The 25,959-nt window shown below is 40.9% G+C and overlaps 1 protein-coding gene across 3 annotated transcripts; it reads right to left on the bottom strand.

Moving 5' to 3' along the window:
- Positions 1-43: 43 nt before the first annotated feature.
- On the bottom strand, positions 44-25,190 carry radil (Ras association and DIL domains). 3 transcript variants are annotated; one of them, XM_061055419.1, is made up of 21 exons: positions 25,035-25,190; positions 23,666-23,766; positions 23,468-23,577; positions 21,526-22,030; positions 18,302-18,409; positions 17,722-17,837; positions 17,408-17,584; positions 16,489-17,191; positions 15,669-15,799; positions 14,554-14,591; positions 14,193-14,344; positions 13,902-14,014; positions 13,461-13,577; positions 12,163-12,286; positions 9,052-9,224; positions 8,411-8,561; positions 7,089-7,309; positions 6,204-6,549; positions 4,918-5,057; positions 3,233-3,372; positions 44-2,967 (listed from the first exon to the last, which is right to left on the bottom strand). In XM_061055419.1, the coding sequence occupies exons 3-21, from the start codon at positions 23,549-23,551 to the stop codon at positions 2,868-2,870; spliced, it is 3,639 nt and encodes a 1,212-aa protein (XP_060911402.1). In that variant the 5' UTR covers positions 23,552-23,577; positions 23,666-23,766; positions 25,035-25,190; the 3' UTR covers positions 44-2,867. The 3 variants fall into 3 exon arrangements, with proteins under 3 accessions (XP_060911402.1, XP_060911410.1, XP_060911419.1); XM_061055427.1 differs by having other exon boundaries at positions 4,918-4,970; XM_061055436.1 differs by lacking the exon at positions 18,302-18,409.
- Positions 25,191-25,959: the final 769 nt, after the last annotated feature.

The raw sequence follows: 25,959 nt of genomic DNA, 5'->3' as shown, positions 1-25,959 counted from the left end.
TTTGATTCCACACTGCAGTACGTTGTTTACATTTGGCAACAAATGAAAGTTTCCAACAATCTTTATTCTTAAGTACCATCTGTTGTTTAACAGTATCATGAATTAAGAATAGACATGCATCAGATCAATGTCATACAAACCTCCAAATGCACAACAATCAACTGTTAACAATCAACTGTTACTGCCAGAAAATTAACAGAATAAAACGTGGAGAGTAAAACAAGGCTGATGGGAAAAAAGTATAATGCTTGCTTGGAAGTTTTAACAACATTGGAAGAAGGAATAAAAATAACAAAAGTCAAAACCATGGAATTGGCAACAACTGTCAAAAGAAGTGCTGCAAGTCGAAATGTATTTAAAAACATTTGAAAGTTGAAACATTGAAACTCATAAATAAGGTTTGACCATCATCAATCATTTCCTTTTTGTAAAAGCCTCTAGAATTGACTCTTTTGGGGGTAAAAAGAAAAAAATACTGTGCATTTTTCTTAAAAATTCAGACAAACGGAATCTGTTTAATTTTAATTCATCATTGGTGCATCCCTAGTAAACATTCTGAATGGTTATCCTGCAGTCCTTCAGTACTTTGTGTGACAGCTGCATCTTATTCAGTGAGACAGTAAACATCTCAACCTGCAGCTGTGCAGAGGGTAGAGGGTCACAGGGATGACTCCTGACTCAGGGATCTGTGCGTCTCAGGGGAGCTGTGTGGAGCTGAGGTCAGAGCAGAGGGCCAGGCAGCAGAAAACTGACAAAGCACAGCACTTTTGTTTTCTTCTAGTAACCTAGGCTTTTATAAAAAGATGACTAGTTCTAACTCGACCTCTTTTAACAGTTAATCTGAATTATGTATAACTTGTTTATATTGAAATCAAATCAGGTTAGGTTTTAAAATGCCTTTGGGATGTCTACGTCTTCTCCGATACAGCGAAGGTCAAAGGATTTTTTTTGTTTTGTGCACAGGGAAAATGGAGCTTCAAAAAATCATCAGCAGCATCTTTCAGACCAAATGATGTTTCTCTAGATAATCCAAAGACCTCACAGGGAAATAGGGTTGTCATGATACCAGAGTTTAAGACTTTGATACAAGTAAAACTCAAATACTATCATTACCTGTTTGGATACCAGATCCTTGGTACCCAATATCGAGTATTCATATTGCATCAATACATTGGCAATGTTGTACCAACGTTTTGGCGGCTGTGGGTAAAAACATGACTGAAATTGGCAGAGTTTGATACTATTGATCATTAAAAATGAATTTATATTGTTTTAAATCTTAACTTTTAAGTGAACAGTCCTTATTAGAACAATTAGTTTCTCAAAGAAAATGTCAAAAACAACAACCACAAAACAGCAAGGTCAGTAGATTAAACAGAGAAACTCTGAATCTATGTCTGGAGATACTCGTGCACTTTAACTCATTATCATTTCTTGATACCAGAAAACAAAATGACATTCCCTCCATTTTATTAGTTCAATGCCAGAAATATCAAATATAAGCATCTTCTAACCCAATCACAAAACAATTAACTGCATATCTAGATGCCACTTTAAGTCAAACTTTTTTGTGTGTGGTAATTTCAGATTGTTAGTTCTCTTAGAAAAAGTCAAGCTTGGACCTGTGTGAACAATAATGAAGTGCACAAGTTGTATCGTATTCACAGGATGTAAAACAAATAAATATGATTTAGAAAAAAAACACAATCAGAGCTTTTTTTTCTCTAAACCAAACAATACTGTCTCTTTTTTTCTTTTTTTTACCATCAGTTGGTTTCATTTTTTTCTGATCAGAATATTTTGGGGGAAAAAACAAGATTGAGTTGTTCCCCAAATGCAGATTCTCTTTGAACGTCCAAACACTTTGAGACCAGATGATGAATATTTACAAACAACTATTTACACCGTCTACTAAGAAGCATACAGCATATTCACAGCAAAACAGAGTTTCATACACACAAGGAGTGTGCATCAAACTCCGGAGTGACACATGTGGCCTTGATAAAATGAGTCCCACTGCAGCTGCACTCCTCCTATCATAGTCCATCTGGTTTGCAGGAGAGGTACATCCAGTGAGCCTGAGTGTGAAATGGCAGAGCTGGGCTGTATGTGTTGACATTCTTCAGATTGATTCCTCTGCCCTTCCGTCAGACACTTCAGTACAAAAGTCAACATTCATTCACTTATGTCCAGTTTGTTAAGCAGACCTTAGTCATGCTTTTGGGTTCAATTAAAAAAAAAAAAAACAGGTTTATAAAACGTTCCACTCCAAAAGCTTTCACTTTGTTACACATCCAGGATCAACGAGGCTGTCTTCACTTTGTAGGCAAATGCTTTTAGGTTTGTGAAGTACATTCTCTGTACCCTTTGTCTGAGAGCTTGGTAGCCTTTAGCCATGCTAATAGAATCATTATTTTAAAATGATTTTAAAAACTGTTTGGAAAATGTCCAGTGTGCATGGGTACTCTGAGGTCTGACAGAGAAGACATTAAAATCCTAAAATCTACTGTGCTTAAAACTTTGGTAAACTGTGTACTGGCCGGGTAGAGCTCGCTGATTAATTAGGCAACTTGTCTTGCAGCACATCCCTTTGATGTCGCCGTGGGTTACTGATCCTGTCTGTCACACAAACCCAGTAGGAGTCAGCATAAGGGGAGCAGGTCTGGCAGCTGGGGAGGAGTCATGGAGCATCATCTCCAGTTTGATTTCTAAGCGTTGTGCTGTCGCTGGGTTTCACATTCATATTTCATGCTGCCATGTGTGTTTCGGTGTACCCTGCTCATCAGTGCACACATCTTTACCCCTCGTCGTCCTGCTGTTCATCTTCCTCAGTCTTCTCTGTGTTTTTGTGCGTGTCTTGGCGGAGCTCAGCAGGAAGAGGCGCTGATCTTCTCAGAGACCTCCGGGTCTGACTTGGCTACCAGGAAACGAAGGCGACCTCCTCCGAGACGAATGAGATCCACCGCGCTGAGAGGGGAAAAAAAAGAGGATGAAGAGGAGAGAGAGAAAGAGTCCGGTTACCTGTAGCTCAGCAGATAAAGAGTAAGGTGCATCAATGTCTGGGCTTACACCTATCAATCACAGAAATCGATTGGTTGAAGAGGCTGACAGCCAGGGGGATGGTTAACATTGTATGAAGACTGCTTATTATGTAACCAATGCCACTATCATCCAATAGTATCATTACTCTCCCCTTCCCGACTATTGTTATGGTCCTAAACATCCTGAGTACCTTTGGTAGTCTGCTCCGATCAGACTGGTCCCATTCACTGCGAGGATGCGGTCTCCGATCCTCAGCCTGCCGTCAGAGGCAGCCGGTCCGTCAGGAATCAGAGTCCGGATATAAATGCCTGGAGCGTTGAGAGGAGTGTGCTGCAGAAGGAAGAAAGAAGTGTGAGCAGAATGTGTGTCAATTATTTAGGGGAGCATTTGAGAAGATTTCAATTTACACTATGGCAAATAAAAATACACTATATTTTAGATTCTTAATGTCCTGCAGGTGTTCTTTTAAATCTCCTTGTAATTTTATCATCAAGAGATTAACCCTGGCCTCTAATTGAGTCAATTAAGTTAGTAAAATGTCGGCAAAAGATTGAAATCTATACCTGCCAAGTCCTTCTTACCACTTAACTCTCACTGGTAAAAGAAGAGTCAGAGGAAAAGGGAATCAAAGATATTCAGTTTACAGCGACATAAAGCAGAGCAAAGCATCCATCTGAAACTGGTGGGCATTTTTGCTTGAGAATTTACTTTAACTGAAAATAGTTATGTAAAAAGCTGACTAAGGTTGAATATCTATGTTAGAAAAAGTCCTCCCACATTGAGACTCTTTTCAGTTCTAGTGTTAAAATTGCATAAACCTGATGACTGAAATAGAACATTAAATGATGGTTGAAAGAACTGTTTCAGGGAAGGAACTTACAACTACTGAGAGGCAAAACAATGATATGAAACAAGTTCAATGATTTATAACACAATTCTTACCTCATGAAGGTTATTATCGCTGCGAAACATCCACAAGAGAAATACTTGCAAGATGTCCTACGTATTTCTAATTCTTGAAAATACATAAACACTCTTTGTTATCTTACCATCGGCAACAGAAGAAATAAAACTTTTAAGCGCCTCAAAAAGCTAAATTTGGTCCGATAATCTCGTGTATTGATCGGCACACACTTTATTCGGGGAATGATTTTTGATTTTATGCTGCATACGAGTTATTCATAATAAGGGCTTGGCTGATCTGACTGACGGAGGAATGCGTTGTAGCTGTCTCTTGCTTGAGACCCGCCTCAGCTCCAGCTCTTTGCCTGTTACTAGGTTGACCGAAGTTACTTTCAGACAGCGTTTGATATAACCAGCACCGATGGGCTGCAGAAGTCCACTTCAGAAACCAATGGGTGACATCACTGAGCATAACTCCATGTTTATGTACAGTCTATGCTCCTTACAGTTGTTTATAACTGTGCTATATGTCAAGAAAGTATTATCTTTACAAAATGTTTTAAATATCAAAGGAAGTAGGACTTGAGAAAATAATTAAATATACTGTTTGGAAGTGTAATCTAGAGGTTAAACAAAATACGGATCATGTTTGGAGATTCTCAGTATGTATTAATGTGTTGTATTTACATATGCTCAGTTTTCTTTGGGAACACATTCACACATGTTTTAATTAAGAAATAATAGTGATAAAAAATACTGTTTGATCAGCAATCCTCTATGTTAGTAATTTTTGTAATATGGCAAGTATAAATATAGCTAAACTATATTAAAATTTAAAATTACGGATATGATTGAAATATGTTCACAAATATGTTAACATATTGAACTTCTGTAAGTAATGAACCAATGACACACAATAACAAAATCACTTGGACTAACCGTGAAGATAAAATGTCTAACTTGTCCACTCACCAGGCCGTCTATTAGTCCCATGCCCAGTCCGTAGGGTCCTTTGTCCAGTTCCACTACAAACACCACACACAAGTCATCAGGGAGGGGAGAGACTCCAGGGGAGGATACAGGGAAAGGAAACTCAGACCCACTAATACACCCTGCAGAGGACATGGACACCCAAACACAGAAAAACACACACACACACACACACACACACACACAGACAAAGACACACACAAAGGGTCTTGCTATGGGGTTGGACACACATGAGAAGTGTTGCTGTGCAGAAGACACACACACACACACACACACACAGATACTGAGACGCATGCATAGGTGCAGCTCCTGAGCTAATCTGACACACAAACATGTGATTCTAACACGAGCCTGCAGATGTCACACTCACTACAAAGTGTGAGGACTGAACAGGAGGGATGCTTCTGTCATGAAAGAGACAGGACTGACACACTAACACAAGTATTTAAATTACACAACTGCAAATAGTTCAAATTGAGGCTGCATCATCAATCTTTTGGACATCATTTTGGGACAGAAGAATTCCAAAAAGACAAACACCTGATGATGTATTATCATTATTCTTAAGTTTTTATGGGTAACAGTTTATTATTTTATTTTATTCCTACACACCCAGCAGACAAAGTGCAGCATTTTATAATTCTCTGTTTTCTGAATTCATTTTCTGAATTTAAAATCAATATTATTCCTTGAATTGGCTCTAATTAGGACTTTGAAGTCCGGAGGCAAAATCCTGCAATTTTTCCAGAGCAACCCTCTGACCTCATGTAACCTTCCATTTTCTCTGAAAGAGTTCCTTGCAGTGAGATACAGACATTTAAACTTGAGTATCTGAACTGATAATAAACAAAGCATCTTGTGTGCTGAGGAGTTCAAACAAAGTCTGATGAAAAAGAGAAAAACATCAGAGCACTCTTCTGTGACGTTACCCCCTCTCAACCCTGAAGAAGACTATTAGGGCGGCTATAGTTGAGCTGTTCTAAACATGCATTGTCATGCATAGCAAACTGAATAAAGGCTTTGTACTGCTTGCCAGAAACAGTGTTTTTTTAGAGGGGGGGGATTCTCATTTTTTCAAATTGCACATTTGGTGTGAACAAAATAACAAAAACACCAGCAAACTGTCTTAGTAACTACTTCATAGTACTTCATACAACATTTTTAAGTTTTACATTTTTAAGTTTTAATTGTGTTTCTGAGCTGGATTACGTTCTTATGCTCCTGTGTTCCTGTTATTTTGTCCACTTCCTTTATGTTGTTCAGCTTACCCTCCAGTCCATTGGTGATGAGTCCGTTGCTCTTTTTACATTCTGCCAAAGTTCCTCTAGCACAGCCGTTTATTTGTGTGGTGGGGCCTATGATCTGTCCAGGCCCTCCTCCTCCTCCCCCTCCTCCTCCTTCTGGGTACAGTGGGGTGTTTGGGGGGGTCAGGAGGCAGGACGGGTCTGGATTTGCTGTCCGAGGGTGGTGGACAGTGCCATTTCTTCTGAGGCTGTGTGTGTGTGACTGGCCTGAGGGTCTGTCCCGTCCTCTCTCTTCTCCCGTCTCTGGCGTCACCTCGTCCCCAGGAGCCCCATAGCGGGGACTGCTGTGGGCAGGAGGCAACAACTCCCTCTGTGTCGGGTTAAACAAAAAGATTTTAGAAGACAGTGTAAGGTCTGAATGGAGGGTTTGAATGGTTAGAAATAGAGGGAGAACATATATGTATACTGTGTTTAATAAATCAAAAAGCTGTTTTGAAACACAGAGGTTTGTTCATAGATATTCTAAGCTAAGATGATAAAAGTTATTTCAGATACAAAATGAACATTTCACAGGTTTGTGAATGTATCTATACTTCTGTGAAGCATGTGATGTATGGCTATATATGAGAGTGCAGTAACACTGAGGATTATGGTCTAGTCAGCCGTTCCCACTAATTAGACAGCCTAAAGACTAATCAGATTAACCATGATTTAACCATGTCTAGGATTTCTGTGAGTGAGTCTGTGTATGTGTGTGCGGCTTGGCTAGAGTAGAGGGTTTTTTTGTCTTTCATTTATGGGATTTTGAGGAACTCCTCAACAACCACAGCTGCTGTGGCACATGGCTGGGATTACTGCGAGGTGTGTGTATATGACAGTATGCAGTGTGTGTGTGAGTTTTTTCCTGACCTGAACGTCGGGCCAGTCAGCTGTGTTAGTCCCGTTGGATTGTGTGTGCACGCTGGGGGTGTGTGTTTGGGGCTTGGTGCGGAGCCCCCACAGGTAGTGTCGGATGTAGAGAAGCTGTCTGTAGATGCTGTCTTCTATACAATCGCTGTCCAGGTCAACTCTGAAGCCAGCGCTGGGCAGCACTATAGGAGGGTGGTTCTCAAAGCTCTCCAGGAGGTCCACTAAACACACAAACTGATGTCAACTCATCTGTACCCATAAACATAAACAAAAATATCTCTGATTGCTGTGAAGTTCTCCCATTGGCTCTTTCTGTTGTTCACATCCAAAAATCGTCAAAAACGACACAAAATTCGATACATGAAAGTCATTCAAAGCCAAACAAGCAGGTTTGGAACATAAAAGTATAAATAATGAAAGATTCCTGTTTGGACAGTTGGTGTGTGATATCCTGGTTATAATCCGGTTTTTCTATCAGCACACATATTAACATTATATTCTTGTTTAAGAAAACTAGAGAAACGTGTAAACCTGTTTAGAAGAGATCCCCTTATTCCTAAACCTGGGCTCTATTTTTACATAGTTTTGAGTCCTCATGGCTCAAAGCTACAGAAGCCTATGAAGTAACTTCAGTACATAGCTCATTTCCTGTGGTGCTACAAACACCTTCACCAACATCCTTCATAAAGAAGCCATACAGCCCATTTATTGACTGATGAATACAAGCTTAAAAAACCCGACCACACATTTTAAGACCTGAGAAGATCTGCTTTGAAGAGTAATTTGTGTTTCAACAAGGACACAAAAAAGTAAGAAATGCACAAAAAGACGTCCTCCACTTTACCATAATTTCCATTCTCAGTATATGTGAACTAGAGGTTTCAAGTTTCCATGTCAAACTTTTGTAGGTTGATACTGAATCCCAATTGGCTTGGGATAGGTGTCTTTAATCCACAGATAAAAGTGGAAATAGCTATGTTCTGCACAGTGAAGCTAATGCATCAGAATAGTGTTCTATTTGTATTTATTTGATCTGTAAAGGGACCATGGACAATATTTAACAAGCTAATTTGTATCTGCTGTCCCTTGTGAGGTTCTAACTAAAACATCACGCAAACAAAGAAAAAGTGAAGAAACAGAGAAGTAATTATGAGGAAAACACCCGTTCCACTTGGAGTAAGGCTTAACACATGCTAGTAAATACTGTGCTTGCAGGCTTAACTTTCATACTTACGACATGAGGGCTTTGTATTTAAACAGTTCTAATAGTTCTAGCTCTGAAATGAACACAATCTCAACCACACTCAGATTCCAACACTTACCTGTTCTGTATATATACGCCTCGTCCTCACTGCTGGGTTGCCATGTTGGGACAGGGCCTAACTCTGCTGTGAGCTGGTACTGGGTGAGAATCCTGTGCAGCTGGACTGGTTTCAGAGCCGGATGCTCGCTGGACAAAGCTCGCCAACTTGACTGCACAGAAGAAAAAAAGAAGAAACGTAGAAGAGGAGTGATTTATCAAAAGTCTTGGGAGCCTTTTTTTACATACAGAATCGAATTGAGTAAGGTTAGAGGATGTCTGATCGATAGCAGATCAGAGTGACTTGCACCTCTAACAACAGTTCTGTGAAATGTATGAAAAACAGTCAAGAGATCTGATTGCAGCTCATTATAGCTTTCAAATCATCAAACAATCCAGATAAACATTGATATTCAAAAATCTGAGATCAGGAGAATTTTAGCTTTTTACTCAAAAATGATTCGGTTGAAAAAAGGTAATTATTTAATTAGTTGACAAGTAATGAAAACATTGAGAACCAGATGATCAATTTAACACTCTACTGACACCCAGCATTGTGTGAGTTGGTAGAAAACTTGTAACTAATCTTAATTTTATTGTCTTTTTTGGTATAATCCTGTATAAAATAGTGATGGGTTCTGTATATGTTTGTGTGAGTGCTACCTGTGTGAGCTGTTGAGGGGGTGTGGTCAGTATGGAAACAGTGCTGTTAAGTTTGGTAAAGAATTTATCCGCCAGATGTCCCAGACCCGACCTGCTCGCCCACTCCATGACCATCCGCAAACACGCCTGAATCTGCAACACCTTGGAGCGCTGGAACCAGCCCCGAGTTGGACCTACACATACACAGACACATGCACAAACTGAAGTACTGTAACTGGTTGGATATTTCATTAGAGATGCTGCAGTGGATTTCTTCTCTTTGGTGTGTCAGCAATCCTGAGAGAAAGGCAACATGAAGGAGGGACAGAATGTGTGTGTTTCTGTATATGTGTTACAGCATTAATTTTTAAAGAAGTTGATACTGCTGACAATTAAATATTAGCACAGCCACCAGTCCCCTGCTCCTTGCAGAATACAAATCGACTGCTGCAGAGGGGCTAAGCTGACTAGATTTGTGTTTACTGCACAACAAAACCAGCCTGACGTCCTCCCTCTGTGTGTCTCCTTTCTTTCTCTGTTTCACATCAAATAACTGAAGGAAGTTTCCTGGCAAGTAAACACAACATAAACATAACTTTAAATCAAGTATCCGTCAAGTTGGCATCCCATAGTTTGTCAATCTGTCATGCCATTACCCCACTGCAGCTATAATTCCTATTAAGCTTGCTAAAATACCCCCCAAGGTGAGATCAGGCCTCTGCTGGGGTTTGGTGCAAACAATGACAAACAACTGGACTAGAGCTGGTCATCATATGAGATTTTTCAAAGCTATAGACCCCTACGTTTCTTTTCAGACCCAGAAGCAACACTCTTTAAAAAAAAAGATTAATAATAAAAATAAAAATCTCATACACATAGAAGGGATGTAGCAACAAGTACAAACCACAAATACAATAAATATACACATTGTAAAATGAGCCCAATATCAAAATCTCACTTACACAATCAGGCTTATGCAAGATGCTGTACAGTAACTTAGGTAGGACTGCAACTAACAAATGTTTTTATTCATTTCTCAGTTAATGTCCTGCTAAATGGATTGACCTTTTGCCGTTAAAATGATAGGAAACATTTAAAAATACATCATTTATTCATCTAGCTTACTGTGTCATCTTTAAATGATTTGCTTTGCACAAACAACAGTAACAATCCAAAGAAAAAAAGGTTAACTGAGAAGATAGATCAAGGGGGTATTTTTTAATTTAGCTGAAAACACAGACCCCTAATGTTTCACATATCCAACTAGCAGGATTTGATTATTACATTTCACAACTTCAGAAAATACTTTTGTAATTTCTTATTGTAGTGATCAACATCCTTGTACTAATGAACAAAGTGATGAACATTTTCAAATGTAAGTTTTTTAAATTTAAGCTTCAATGCAATAACTCTGTCGGAAAAATTAAACTAGAAACTTCTTTATGAAAGTCAAAGAATAACGGGATAGTTACCACAGTTTAAAAAGAACAAGATTGTTCATGTGTAAATGAAGCTACAATGTCAAAAGTTGACAACACATTTAATGTTACAATCATTCAATGATTGTAACAATCAAGAATTCAATCAAGAATCATTGTCAGCACTATGTAGAGTAACATCAACCACAGCAGCCGGCTGCTTATAAATACACATGAATCTCATCAGATAATAGATTTAGTGAAACCAAAAACTAAACATGAGCCCACAAAATGTCTCATCTACACCTATAACATTATATGCTCACACACACACACACACACACACACACACACACAAACACACAAATGCACAAATATTCTGCCATATGTTTTGGATGAACACACACACATAAACACACTCCTCTCTGTAATAGGCTTATGTCTAGGCATACAGTAATCTATGTGTGAGACTTCACAAACAGACGAGACATCACTTAACCTCTTAGGAGAGGTGTCATAATGCTTTACAGCAGCTGGTTTCCAAACACACACATAAGAAAGCCATGGTACACTCTCGAAGAAACAGTCAAAACAAAAAAAAGGGATCCAATATACTCCATCTCAAAGCAAGACATAATAACACAATCATATAAACACACAAGCTTTACAATCATACAAATCCATGACAGAGTAGAGGTTGTGCAGCGTATTATTGAATATCAGATCAGTCAAATATGTTGTAATATTTGGTTATGTGTGTGTGTCTGTGTGCTGTGTTTGTGATTGTAGATTGCAGAGCACCCAGTGCAAACGTCAGCGTTACCTGCTCTAAACACGCTGATGGTGTCACTGTTACCATGGACACCATCGGCAGAGAAATATAATTGAGCAACAAAAGGGGGAGCCAGGGAGAGAAGGAGAAGCCCGATGGATAGATTTCTGTAAGTGGAGAGGAGGTGGAGGACAGGGAAGCCTCTGCATGGAAATAAAGGCATTTCTCCTTCTTCTTTTGCCAGACGTGTGAGCTGTCCTGTCTCCACTGGCTAATGAAGACATATGGTGTGTGTGCCAGTGTGTGTATGTGTGGCTAAAGATAAAAAATGAGAGTGTAGAGAGGGTGGAGGTTGAAAGGTAGTCTGACACAGGTATATAGCCAGCAGCAAATGATTTCTGTATTAAGACAAAGTGATAAACTATTAAAAAGGTCATCACAACAACTGGTTGACCTTGCAGCCTTTCCCCCTTCACTCTGCCCTTTCCCCCTCTTTTCTCTATCTCCTCTTGCCTCCATCCAATCCCACCGCCACTTTTTTTCTTCTCACCCACTGATGACCAGATGGAAGGAAGGAAGTCGAGGAGGAGGAGGAGGAGGGGAGACAGAGAATGCAGATAGAGAAAGGGCATTGAGGACAAATCTGGGTTAGTCACTGTCAAAATGCTGACAAGGACACAAGGACATTCTCTCACTCGCGCTCTCTCTCTCTCTCTCTCTCTCTCTCTCACTCACACAAGCACTCAAACACACATGCATGCATATGCACCCCACACACACACACATACACACACACACACACACACACACACACACACACACACACACACACACACACACACACACACACACACACACACACACACACACACACAAACTGTACAAGCCTTGAGGGAGGTCAAATGGGAGAGAAAGTGTGAGTGTGCCTGCTTGTTGTCCTACCTTTGTCCATCAGCTGGTTAAAAAGCGACACATTGGAGAAGAAGAAGAGGTAAGCAAACATTTGGGCCTGGATCTCTGGGTGGACCTGGTAGCCCTGCAGAAGCTCTTGTGCATTCTGAAACACCTGGACACACAAAACACACAAGCACATGAGCATAGAAATTATGTTGTTCTTAAAAGCGTCTTCAATATGTCTTTAGAATGTATCAATAAAGCATTACTACAGATGATAACTACTCTTACAACATTAATATGTTTATTATAAAATATTTATTATTCCTACTTTATTTTGATCTTTGACCTTCCATCCACAGAGTTTTTGACCTCTACACGAGTCACAGAGCTTTCTTTTCTTTGTTTAAGATTATTTCGCTTTTTTGGACCTGACCACATACAATAATCAGGAAATGTGTGGATATAGTGGGGGACGACATACACCAAACAGTGTCAGGATCAGGAGTCGAACTTGCAACCAGTGCGACATGGTCTAAAGCCTCTGTTCATGGGGCACCTCCTCTACCACCTGAACTAACCCAGCGCACCGAGAGCATTTGTTTTGAGAAGGGATCCTTATTTGGTTGTCTCCTGCACTGGTCGAAATACACATTCCTGCCACTATTATTACACGATTCCACTGATCTACAGCTTAATTTGATGTGCCAGCAAAGGCTGTGAAGAAGAAGGAGAACTAGTGGACATGAATGTAAACTACACTGTACACTGTAATGTTTTACATTTTACATTACAGGACAGGAATTGATTAATTACCATTGTTAAACAGCAATCATTTGTATTGGTCAGCCACACTTATCGGTAATGTGACTGGAGCTTTTGTAATTCAACATAGAAGTTTAAAGAATTATAAGCATGACTTTGTTTGCAAGCCATTTCAATGTGTTTTTGACAGATAATCATCATAATGTTTTCTGTAAAGCACATTGAGTTTACGTTTGTATGAAATATGCAATAAAATTGAATTGAAAATTGAATAAATATTGCCAAAGGACATGCCAGAATTTAATTTTTTTTGTAATTTAGTAATTTTCTTTTCGCATAAAAAATAAAAATACACAAATGAACATTCAAAAGGTGTATGAATTTCTAAAGCTTACCAAAATAATATATCGTCTATATCTATCTATCTATAAAACAGATGTTGTAAAAATAAGGTGAACAAAACTAAATGTGAAACACTGAAAAAAGCATATTTATTAAAAGAATGATTAACAATTAATGATCAATTATTTCTTATGACCATGACTAACCTTTCTTCCCAACAATACAACACGTGTGATTACCTGCAGCACCCTACGGACAGGTTCAGGAAACCCAACACCTCCTTTCCAACACGGCTCAGAGCTGTCAGCTGGGAATGGATTACAGTCCAACAAACCTGGTAACACTACATACAGAGCCTGAAGACACACACACACACACACACACACACACACACACACACACACACACACACACACACACACACACACACACAACCCTGATGATGGAAGTGATCTCTAATAAAATAATGTTCAATAACTTTTCAATGTATTCATAGTCTTATCTCACCTTGTCATTTACTGGTGTGTGTGTGTGTGTGTGTGTGTGTGTACTTTTGTGCATGTGTGTAAAAACGGTGTAAGTGAGGGTCTGTTATCGTTCATTGAGCCCTTTATTAAAAACAAGATTGAAAAAAGTCTCTCATTTAGAGGATGGCACTGTTTGCTGTGGTGACAGATTACCTTGGTGATATAGTAGACACATTGCTGGAAAGTGTACATGATTACTTCCTCCAAGATGGTCATTGCCTCCTCGTTGGCTGATATGGTCGCTGATAGCAATGACTCTTTTGACCCTAGACAGAGATAGAGGCATGCTTAAGAGATATAGACAGAGAGGGAGGGAGCAATGCCGTTCCAGGGTCTACTGTTCGTCACTGTGAGTAATGACGCTTCAGCTGATTTGTTCCCACACTCATTCACGCTCTGTGTGTGTGTGTGTCTGTCAGTGTGTATGTGTGTATGTGTGTATACCTTGCAGAGTTTCTATGCTGTGTGTGTACGCTGGTGCTCTTTGCTGTATGAAGTAGAGTATCTCAATGGAGTTAGACATCCAGAAGAAGATGGTCTGCAGGTCTGGGATCAAGTCTGAGATACTCAGCAGAGACAAGGTAGCCGGGTCCTGACTACATGCGCACATGCACACACACACACACACACACACACACACACACACACACACACACACACACACACACACACACACACACACACACACACACACATACACACACACGAGAGAAGTGTAACAGTAATTAGACACAGTGAACACACTGACTCATAAAAACGTCATAAGAGCACAGTTGCTCTCTTTCTGTTGAAAGGTAATACTTACTGCTGAGCTTGCTTCTGAGCCAGCTCCTTTGTTTTCTCCTGCACACACACACACACACACACACACACACACACACACACACACACACACACACACACACACACACACACACACACACACACACACACACACAGCAATTAACAACTCATTAATCTTTAAGGATGTGCGTAGGGAAACGTCACTTCACACCACTATCACTAACCTGCAGAAAGAAACACCACTATTATATCACCATCACCTGACCCGCTCACACTGACACATATTTAGAATTACTCTGTGCCCCACTGGACTGATTATAAGCTTGCTCTAAATACCAACTCTTATAACATTCAACTGCATACACATTAGGCAAAATAAAACTTAAAAAGAGAAGCTATTACAAAGAGCACATTTCTAATAAATATATTTTGGTTTTATGAGAGAGAATTTACTTCTTTGTTGGAAGTCTCCCTACTTTCAGACAGCAATCAATAAATGACAAAAATCAGGTATCTGATCCGTGCTGACGTAGGCTTGTTGTAAGTCCAATCGATACATTCTGACTGAAGGGTTTGCTTTCCGGCCTGCCTTCTCACCTACATACCTACTTGAGTGTAGATTTATTTATTTGTTTATCCATATTTTAATTGATTTATTTCAAACAATAAAGTGGCACCTTCCAAGGTCTTGCTTTGTCCAAGACATTTGATTTATTATCTTATTAATCCTAACATTTGACAATCAGGAGTATGTATTATTCTTTCCTTAATTTAAAAACTTAAATCATTTATTGATTTAGCAAATGCTGCAACGTAGCATTCTGTCATGTGAGTAATTGTTACAGATGTAAATAGGACTATAATATAATCTCAATCCCTAGTCTTTGGCGGTAGAGGTCATGACAGAGAGAAATGATTCATAATTCAGACAGGACAAAAATCTGTGTGTGCTTATGTGTAATACAGTACAACACACATGAGAAGAAACCCTGTTTAACTATTCACCTGACCGGACAAGGCTGAACAGTTTCTCTCCACAGGAGGTCAACTTCAGCAGAGACCAAAGTACCTCAGGGCAGACAAACAGACAGACAGACAAACAGCCAGAGGGAGACAGTGAGCCAGGCAGAAACTGACCCATGCGATGGTCTGAATTCTTCTGACAATCTTGAGAAGCAGCTTTCCAAAATTGCCAGGTGGGAAGGCTGAGGCAGAGTGCTGAATGCACAGACACAGCAGGTAGGCAGGCGTTAGCTTATGGTCATCTCCTGAAAGGGAGTATAAAGAGTTAATTCACGTTGTCCAAAATCATAATAATCTCTACCTCTAGTGATATTATCTGTTTATGCAATTGTCTTAGTCATTAAAAAAAATACTTAAGATTAATCACATGACCTGCTTAGGCTGTGGAACATTCACATAAAACAGCTAGCCGAGAGGTTTAAGGACAAACTAGTGTAACAGGAACACTGATTCTGGCTTTTCTCACATTTCTAACTGTGTACCCTTTGACCTCTGTCTCTTAAGAGAAACGGTGTAAATTGCTTTCATACAATGTTTGCATTATTTCCTTTCAATACAGTCAATACAAAGAGCCAACTGAACAATCCCAAACCCTGGTGAAAAGTAATGTCTGTGTTTATTGACAATCACATTCTAACCTTCCTGTTTGTGCTCTGTATCCAAGATTTTCTACTAGATTAGAAATGTTTAGAATTCAATTCACCTCACCTAAATTTAGTTGATGCCAGAAATTCAAGACATGAGGGCTATTTCTAAAAAATAGGAATAATACATGCTTAACTATTTTCATTGAAATTCCACTGAAGGGTGAGATTGTTGTGTTATCTTGGTGGAATGACTTGCATGACACTAGATCCACTGGAATATAAACGCTGGTTTAAACACTATTAAATCAAATGATATCCTCTGTAATAATGTAAATCGGAGACTATACCTCCAGGTTCTATGAGAGACACAATCCTGTTCAACAGCTGGTCCTCATGAGTTTGGTCAAACTCCAGCTGTTGCCTTCTTTTCTGACCTCCTCCTCCTCCTCCTCCTCCTCCTCTCCCTCCACCTCCTCCTCCTCCTTCCCCTCCTGACAAACTAAGGGCTCCTGCCGCTGTTGACCCCCCGCTGCGAGGTTTCACCAGGTGAGGTTTGAAACTGCGTCTTACTGCTGGAACACTCGACGCCTGCGCTGCTTTGTCCTTTAGCACAGAACCACACATCTTACAAGTCTGAGCTCCACCCTCTCCCTCCTCCACCCCTACGTCATAGAGCTGTCCCAGGGAGCGGAGGCGTGCCAAGGTCTGAGCGGGCAGAGGCTTAGCACCCGTTGGGTCCTTGTACAGGAAGATGTAATGCGCTCCAAAGGACAGGAGGTCACCGTGTCGCAGCGTGGTGGATCGCTCGCAGCGGGAAAAGTTCACCAGAACCGTGGCGTGGAGAACTGGCTCCACAGCAACACAGTACCGTTGGCTCTCCTCTTCTCCTTTGTTGTTGTTGTTGGCGTGACGACGGGATGCAGGGACTCGGCGCAGGCGGCAGTGGAGGGGCAGGATGTCAGGAGAGAAGAGGCAGATGTTGGGGCGAGCTGACGGAGTCTCCTGACCAACTGTGTGCTGCTCCCTGTTCAGCAGGTACACCAAACAGTCCTGAAACACACAGAACAATAAATAATCAGATGAAATGAAAATCGACAACAAAACTACAAAAGTATTGAAGGACTTGGAGTGTTTAGGAGTCCCACAAATAGTATCAATATCAATAAAAATGAATGATTCCCATCTCTAAGTAAAGACCCTTCAGATTTGGAACTGGGACTGTATGAAGAACATATTATTACAGGGTCACCTCTTCTCGAACATTACCTGCCGATTGTAACCCTGCAACAGCAGGAGGTGGGGAGACTGGTAGAGTGAGTGCCTCACCCCTCCCTGGCTTCCCTCCTCTTTCCTCCGGCTGCTGGAAGCCAACTCACGTTCCCGAGCCCTTAAGGGTCCTGGCAGGGTGGAATAATACCGCTTGGGTTCGTCTCCCACTCCCAGCTACAGAACCATGCACGCACACACACACACACACACACACACATACACACAAGCAATCATGATTTAACGCAGTAGGATAACGAGACCATGAATAACATCAACCCATTATCCTGAAAAGGTTCCAGTGTGAGTCCAACCTGGTTGAGGCTGGTTTCGCTGAGGCTGCGGCAGAAAGATGAGTTGCTTGAGCGGGGCAGGGTCAGCGTCCCCTTCGCCCTGTTCCTCTGCAGCTTACGAGCCTGAGCATTAATATCTAAAGGGAGGAGGAGGAGAAGTAAGAGGGGGAACAAAGAGGGAGAGAGGAGGGCAGGATAGAGTACAGGAGGATTATAATAAAAAGTAAAGGGCAGAGGAGGACAAGAGATTTTGAGGACAGGAGAAAAGACAGGCAATGAGTGAAATATAAAAAGACAGTTTACTAATGGTACATGTGCAATGTTGGTATGTATGTTTAACTTGTGATTGAACAAACGTCTCAGGCTATAGTGACACAAAGTGCATAACAGTCATGTGTGAGTTGAGTGGAAGCTGGATGGAGCAGGCTACAGTGAACTCAATGACTGAGCAGCTCCTCATGCGATGGCTCACAGATTTTGCAAACACACACTCAGACTGTTTGAATCACTTGCAAATGGGGGTGGCACTCGCAACAACGCAGGTAGAAGTGGTCACCATGGCAATGAAGTGACAGCCACCCTACCTGAGGCCAGTCCCCACCTTTAGAGCTGGACTGTACCGCTCGACCACAGCGCAGAGGGGAGCTCCTGTGTTTGCCCAGCCCAGATCGACCCATTAGAGCCGCCAGGAATTGGGAGGTTTTGGGCCCTACAGCAGGGTGGGGGTGGGGGGATGGGGGTTACCAAGGGGAGGAAGGGGCTGAGAAAATGACCCCTCACCAAAACAGTACAGAAAATCCTCCCATACACACTTTTTTTTCAACCACATAACATAAGGCACACATGCACTGTGGAGTTTAAAAAAAAGTATGTGGTGCTTCTAGTGAGTTACATCAGCAGTTAGTAAGAAGAGATATACAGTTAAAGGTATGAGGTTTTTAATAATCCGCTGTAAATTAGAATGCAAATGAAATAAAAGTCAGGCTACAATCACATTTATTCATTACAACTTGTTTGGCAGCTTAGACTGAAGCCAGCAAATAGAAAATGCAGATTTATTCATGCCATGGATAAAAATCCTAACATACCTTTGAAATGCTATCTCATTGTTAAAGGTGTGTGTATTAAAAACTCAGATCTCACACATGTTTGTGCATGCTCATAGGTACACCAGGGGAGGAAGAAAAGAGAACAAGTAAATGACAGTGAATAACAAGAAGAGACCCCAGTGTGTGTGTGAGTTTTTTAAACACCCCAACACAAAAGGGAGAAAAGGTTAGTTTGAGAACAGAAATATGTGTATTAATATGCCTTAGTTAATGTACCGTTTTAATCCCCAAATTAAAACGGCAAATTTTTTATTGAAATAATTTGAAGCTTTGGAAAAGAGGTAGAGGCTGGCTGCACAGGTAGAAGTATAACTGGAATGTCTCTTAGCACAATAAATGAGAAGGCTGGTGATGATCTGTATGTTTCTCATTGTAAACAAATCAAACCCAAATTCAATACATATGGATAAAATGTGTATTAATCATTATAGTATACAAACGAAGAGGAAATAGCCAACATGATATCATTATCTTTTGAAGCCTAAATTTGTAGCCATCTTGGGTGTTTTGAGCCATTATGGAAAAACATTGGTACAGCTCTATTCTGATTAGCTGGTTGTCGTGGAGATTGCTTATCTATCAAAGGGTTGCCACGCCCTTTAGCCATCTACTCTAAATGAGTCTCATGACATCATGATGTATTAAAAAATGATGTGTAACAAGCCATTCAGAACATTGTTGAACTCACTTAGAAAGTGTTTAAAGAGGTAAACAATCAAATCAAAAGTAGGATCATTTACTCAGACCTCCTTAAAATATATATTCATATGTCTTTACTGCAACCAGTATTATTGCAGACTGCTGGCCATTACAAAGAGTGCAGGTTAAATACAGTCCAAATGAATTTACAACAACTGTGCAAATGTTAGCAAATGTTGTAGGTAAGTCAGAAAGCAACAATAATAGTCTAATGCAGCATGGACTTTTCACGATATAAAAACAAAAGGGTTCCTTGTTGTTGTTTTTATAGGATTATTAATATTGTCTCATTGCTTGAAATGTGTACAACTACTGCAATGTGCAACAATAAGAAAAACATGTTGACAAACTCTTTGGCTACCACAGAGGTTGATATAGCAACCAGCTAACCCTGGTATGCTTTCATGAGAAATGTCAGAGTGACAGTGAGACTAGCCCTATTCAGACTGCCTGTTCAAAGCACGACATTTACGCCCCTGTGATGTTTCGCCTTCACCGTGAATTACCCAAAGGCATAATGAGGGGACTAAGGGGATCTGATGACCAAGTTAGTAAAACAATCTACCAAAAGACCATTTCATGATTACATTATGAAACCAAAAACATTTAAATAGCCAAAGATTCATTAAAAGAAGTATGTTTAAATGTTAAAAGGACTGAAATGTTTGCTGGTGTTCTATTCACCTTTTTGCACTGTAGCACCTAGATTTTTGACCGTTCATGTCTTAATTAAAGATTCATTTTTGCATCTATGCAGGTGCAGGTTACACAGCGGGAAAAAATATAGCACAATGCTTCACTGCAGAAAAATTCTGTCACTCATAAAAATGGTACTGTCATCCACACATCCAGTCACAAAGTATTCAACTTTCAATTAATCAATCAACTAGCTGTCCATGCATTTCCATTGCACTGTGTATGTGTGCATTTATGTTTGTGTTTCTTTAAAGTGCCAAAAAAGTTGGATCTTTCCTTGTAAATCCTCAAGTTAGCGAAAACCTTACAAACCTATCTCAACTATCTTTATAAATGTACGGTATCAAATGTAGCCATTTAGCCATAGATATCAAAGTAATAGTTGAATACACCTACCAGTGCTAGACTGGGAAGAAATATTGGCCCAAACCGGCCCTATAAAACTAGTCAAACATGACATAACCTTACGCCATCCAATTGTCCCCTTTAATAAGTCGTCCACTTTCTTTCCCCCAAACCATGACCAAACTGAGGAGTAAATGCCATAGACACATATCAGAGTGTGTTTTCTCTGTTTTGACTGACTCCTTTGTGGTCAGATGTGTTTATGGAGGACACAATATCTTTACTCAAAATAGAAGTAGGTAAAAAGTAAGGGTTTACTCCAAAAATGTTTGGAGGCGTGCAAACTGTGATTACTATGACAGTTTGTTAGCCCCTGCTATGTCGACCCACATGGAAAATGACCATAAAGCCAGATTACCATTCCAGACCTCACACATACACATACTCCATATGCAAACAGTTTGCAAAGTTTCCGGTAATATTACTGTATTTTGCCCGTCAACATGGTTCTTTGGCTTCTCACAACTTACTTGCCGGCTTTGCACCCTCTGCTTGTAAACAAATGCATGTTGAGATGTAGGCGTAACAGCAATATGTGTGTCTTATCACAGTGCGGTTGGGACCTACAGCGCACCAAAACAAATTCCTACATATTGTTGATTTAAATACAAATAAGTGTAATCATCCAATAAGAATGACTTCTTTCTATGAAAATAACGGAAGGGAAGCTCTCACTTTGCATACACACACACATACGCACGGGCAAGCACACACACACACACACACACACACACACACACACACACACACACACACACACACACACACACTCTGCAGAAGAGGTAACGAGCTGTGATTTTCTGCTGAGTTCGATATGTGAGGAAAGGAAGGGTACTAGACAAGCTGCTGTGTGTGCATGTGTGTGTGTCTGGCTGTCTATCTATACTTGTATGTGTGTCTTTGTGGGCCTCCTTACCAGCAGTGATGGTGTCCTTCTCCTTGGCGTTGATTTCCTCCACCTCTCCTCTCCTACGCAGCTCAAATCTGCGCGCGTGTCCTTCCCTGGGTTTCCACAGCTCTTGGAGCAACAGCGGCTTTTCATTGTCCCCAAGCGCACGCAGGCACTCAGTTCGCCACTCCCCTCCTCCTATCCCACCTCCACCCTCCAAGTGTCCAATCACATCACATAGGACATAAGAGTGGGCAGCATTCTTATTGAGCGAGTAACGGTCCAGAGCCTCTTTGACCAGTTCCTGCGCACTGGAGCGCGGCGTGGCTAGGACGCTCTTGTAGTTGGCACCGGCACAAATTTCATCTCCAAAGATCTTCAGCACCCCAGGGGCCGAGCTCTGCGTTGAGAGTTCAGCGGGATCGTCCGCCGGTCGCTCTGAGGGTTCAGTCGTTGAACGTCGATCCCCACGAGTGTTTGTTCCCGTTTCTACTGGGACCCGGTCTCTGTAACTCAGGGTGCGGTACAGGACCTGGTGAAAAGAAAAACAATACTGAATTCACTGCGACAAAAATACTGATGTTATGTTTCACCTCTATTTTTACATTAAAGGGGCATTTCACCATGATCTTAAAAAAACATTCTTGCCTCTTGTGGTTACCGTTCCTCACAGGTTCTTTTTATTGACCAGATCACTACTGTGGAGACAGCTATATGTGTGCATAACTTGAGTCCAACACGAATGACCTTGGACTTGTAGAGGGGACAATAAAGTGAATAGTATCGTATTGTATTTTTGATTTTTGATCGAGTGATTTTGTTTGGTTCTGCCAACATCTTGGGGCGAATAGACCTTTTTTGGTTGCTAATAAACCCGATTTAAACAGGAATAAAAGAAGGGATACAGAAAAAATATATACAACAGCCCAACACACAATGTGACTTGCTATTGGCTCACTGTTAAAAACCTCAATAAAACAGGGTTGTGTTTACTGTACCAGCGGCTTAAACATCAATGGACCATATGAGTCATTGTACACCACCTTGTGGAGATTCTGAAAATCAGCGTAAAATGTTGTGCCAATCCATCATAGATGTTCTGAGTCAATCACACCACTAGAGTGCCTATAAATTGCACATTAACGTGTTTTCCAGAAAAAGTTTTACAGTGACAATTACCCGCGTTAAATATATCTATAATTAATCGACAGCTAGAGCAAAAGTTAACAGCTGTCTTTAAGATAGATTCCAATCAGGGAGCGAAACTAGACAGGGTTGCTGCCTTAGCCTCACTCTCTCTGCTCTGTATATCGAACCATTAGACCAATTGGTCAGACAAGACAGTTCAATAACAGAATAGAAATGAATAAATAAAAAAATGCTAAATTATTCTCTTTGCTGATGTTGTAATGATCCACTGAAGGGACTCTGTGAACTCATTTATGTAACTTGTGCATATTCTATAAAAATGCAGATTGTATTCTTGGCACAAGATAAATGTACTTAAAACCAAAGTTATCCTGTTAAATTGCTCACCAAATCAAAAACCTTAAGAACTGAGGCGCAGGTTGGATTCAAGCCTATGGTCTCTGTGAAGAGGACTTTAGCCTCCTTAGATGGTGCACGACATAAACACTAGTCTATCTGAAAATTTGATCTCATTTTATAAAGTAAATTTTTCCATTATTACTGTATTACCGGCACCTGGTTGTAATGCAGTAAACTGCCATGCTGTAGCACGTCGGAAAGCAACCTAAGGTGTACACCTAAGGTGTACTTGTTGATCTTCCCTGAGGAAATGAGTCACTGACAAAAAATTTGAATTTTATTCAAACTTTTGCTGGTGACTTTCAACTAGTAATTTTAATTAACATGCACATACAGTACGTCTCCAAATGTGTGTGTGTGTGTGTGTGTGTGTGTGTGTGTGTGTGTGTGTGTGTGTGTGTGTGTGTGTGTGTGTGTGTACCTGTGTGAAGGTCCTGCTCTGGCGTTTCAGGCGACTCTTGGAGGGAAGGGACATACTGGCCCCGGAGGAGGAACCGTAGAACATGATGCTGCTGTTGTTGGCTTCACAAACTGTACAACTGATGAGTGTTTGATGAGAAATTAATTTTAAAATACTATTTTTGTTGTGTGTGTTTTTGTATTTGCATCTGGCAAGTACCTGATGTTAAATATTGTCAATCCAATGTGCCGCAGCACCAGGTCAAAGTTTAGAGTGTAGGGTTAGATGATTTTCATTTCTTGTCACAGTCACCCTTCAAACTGGAGAGGCAAGTAAAACAAAAACACATTGTTAATGACAGTTTACAGAAACACTAAAAGAGTTATTGCTGAGTTCAAGATCACTGAGGTCCACTTTGAAGTCAGATCCCTTCAGGGGTTCACTTATTGATGTAACTTTTAACTTTTTAGGCAACAAATTCCATAACCCATAGTGAAGATTGTACAGCCCTATGTCTCGCTGCATCCAGTCATGCACTATATCCTTATAGTCAGGTGTTTCCAGTCCATGTCCCTGCACATTCATGCTTCACTACTGGTATTTGATGCAGGGCCTATTACTTGACTGGAGAAGATCTTTCATGCAGGATGCATCAGGAAACATTAGCTGAACATGATTCGGGCAGTCCATTTGACAACAGATGAAAGCAGCGCCTCATGCAGAATGCAACTTGTGCAGTTATCCACTCATACAGTATAGATCATTTCTGTTCAGAAATATTTGGCAGGCAGCCTAAAAGGTGTTGTTGTAGCTGACTCCGCAGCCACTGGTGGGATAACGTGACTATTTTAAATGCCTGCTAATCCACAGTAATCTGGCTACTTGGCCGCAGTTAACTCAATCCAAGGGCCATCTAACCACACATATATACAGAGAGAGAGAGAGAAAGAAACCGAGGTAAAGAGAGGCCTACATTTTGCATTCCTGGGGTGTGTTATGTGACCCAATAGGTAGTGTTACAATTGGAAAATCACCTCACACAGACTGCGACTTCTCCAGAAACCTTTTACCTGCTGTCTGTCCTTGTCTCAGAATAAGAGAAGGTCAGAAGAAACGTCTGCCGCTGAAAAACACTTCACAGCCATTACATGCAGGTTACACATTAATGAACTTGTGACTGCTGTGGTTATTAGTCGGTGTCGGTCCGTCTGTTTACGGCTCTGGCCTCACTGGTCGTCAGTAGCAACCGCCGTAGCAACAAAAGGCAGGAGAAAATCCTCAGAAATTAATCCGTTGATGAGTTGCCAGGCGCGGCACTATAAAGCTAACACACCGGCCTCTAACAGTCCGGTCCACATGTGTGTCTAATGATTTTAGTCGAGCTCCTGACACAGAAAGATTAACGCGTAAACACAGTTTCGACATGTGAACGACACTCAACAGTAATTCAAAATGTTGTTTTAACTACGCAGGTTGTAAAAAAAAAAAAAATTGCCATTGAAAATAATAGGTCCCTGAAAAGTTGAGGTGTGATTCCAGCAGTGAAAACCCAGTTCCTTAAGGTCTCTCTTGTATGTCTTGTACTCACGCTGTCTGCAATGCGTGGCTCCATGGTGCTGGGGTATCCTTCTTGGCTGCTTTCTCATTCTGTCTGTCTCCCATGGAAAATCCCAAGAAAAATGTGAGGGGGGGAAAATAACCTAGCTGCTCTATTCCGATCGACACCCAGCCGTCCAGGGCTACCCACCCGCACACCCCCCCAACAAGCCCCGCTAACTTGAACGACAGCCAACCGCCGAGGGCTCCTGTTTCTGTGTGCTCATCTCCGCCGACTGTCCAGCAATACCCGCTGCCTCAAGCAAGCCGCATTCCCACATCCACACAGCGATCCACTGCCGAGGGCCGAGCTACGACGGATTTACCCGAGCTCTCCGTGCTGCGCTCACCTCGACGCACCTGCTCTGGCACCCGAGTATACTGAGATTCCGCCGCCTGGTGGACACCGGGGGTTAAAGCAAGCTGGTAGCATAACGTTGAATGGTGACTATGAATATTTAAAGTAAAGGGAGAAGGGAACTAATAGTTTACGACGGAGGATTAGGGCCACGTTAAAAAAAATAAATAAAAATAAAACTCGAGATTAAAGTCGAGTTCGAGACCAGCCTGCGCGAAAATGATGAAAGTAGAACTCTTAAAGTCTTAAAAACAGTTAGTTCAAGAGAAGTTTTCACGTCAACTTGTAAAACCTTGTTTATCTGTAAAATGATGGTGAACAGGACACAAACTGGCTCTGCACATGAGACACTTTAACAAGGCAGATCGATAACAGACACAAATAGTTGTGTTGGGGCTTTACTTACACAGATATGAAACTACACATGCTTTTGGCACATCATCATCTTCACATTGTCATAAAATATCAGCACCCTGAAAAGATACTGCAAGAAACTGTGGCTTTTCCGAAGAAAGAACCACACTGACTTGGAGGAAGTTGTCTGCAGAGGAAAATACTT

This window comes from Labrus mixtus, chromosome 2, assembly GCF_963584025.1.
Source record: "Labrus mixtus chromosome 2, fLabMix1.1, whole genome shotgun sequence".
NCBI classification, from domain to species: Eukaryota; Metazoa; Chordata; class Actinopteri; order Labriformes; family Labridae; genus Labrus; species Labrus mixtus.
The sequence above is the reverse complement of the archived record's forward strand: the minus strand, read 5'-3'. Positions and strand labels throughout refer to the sequence as shown.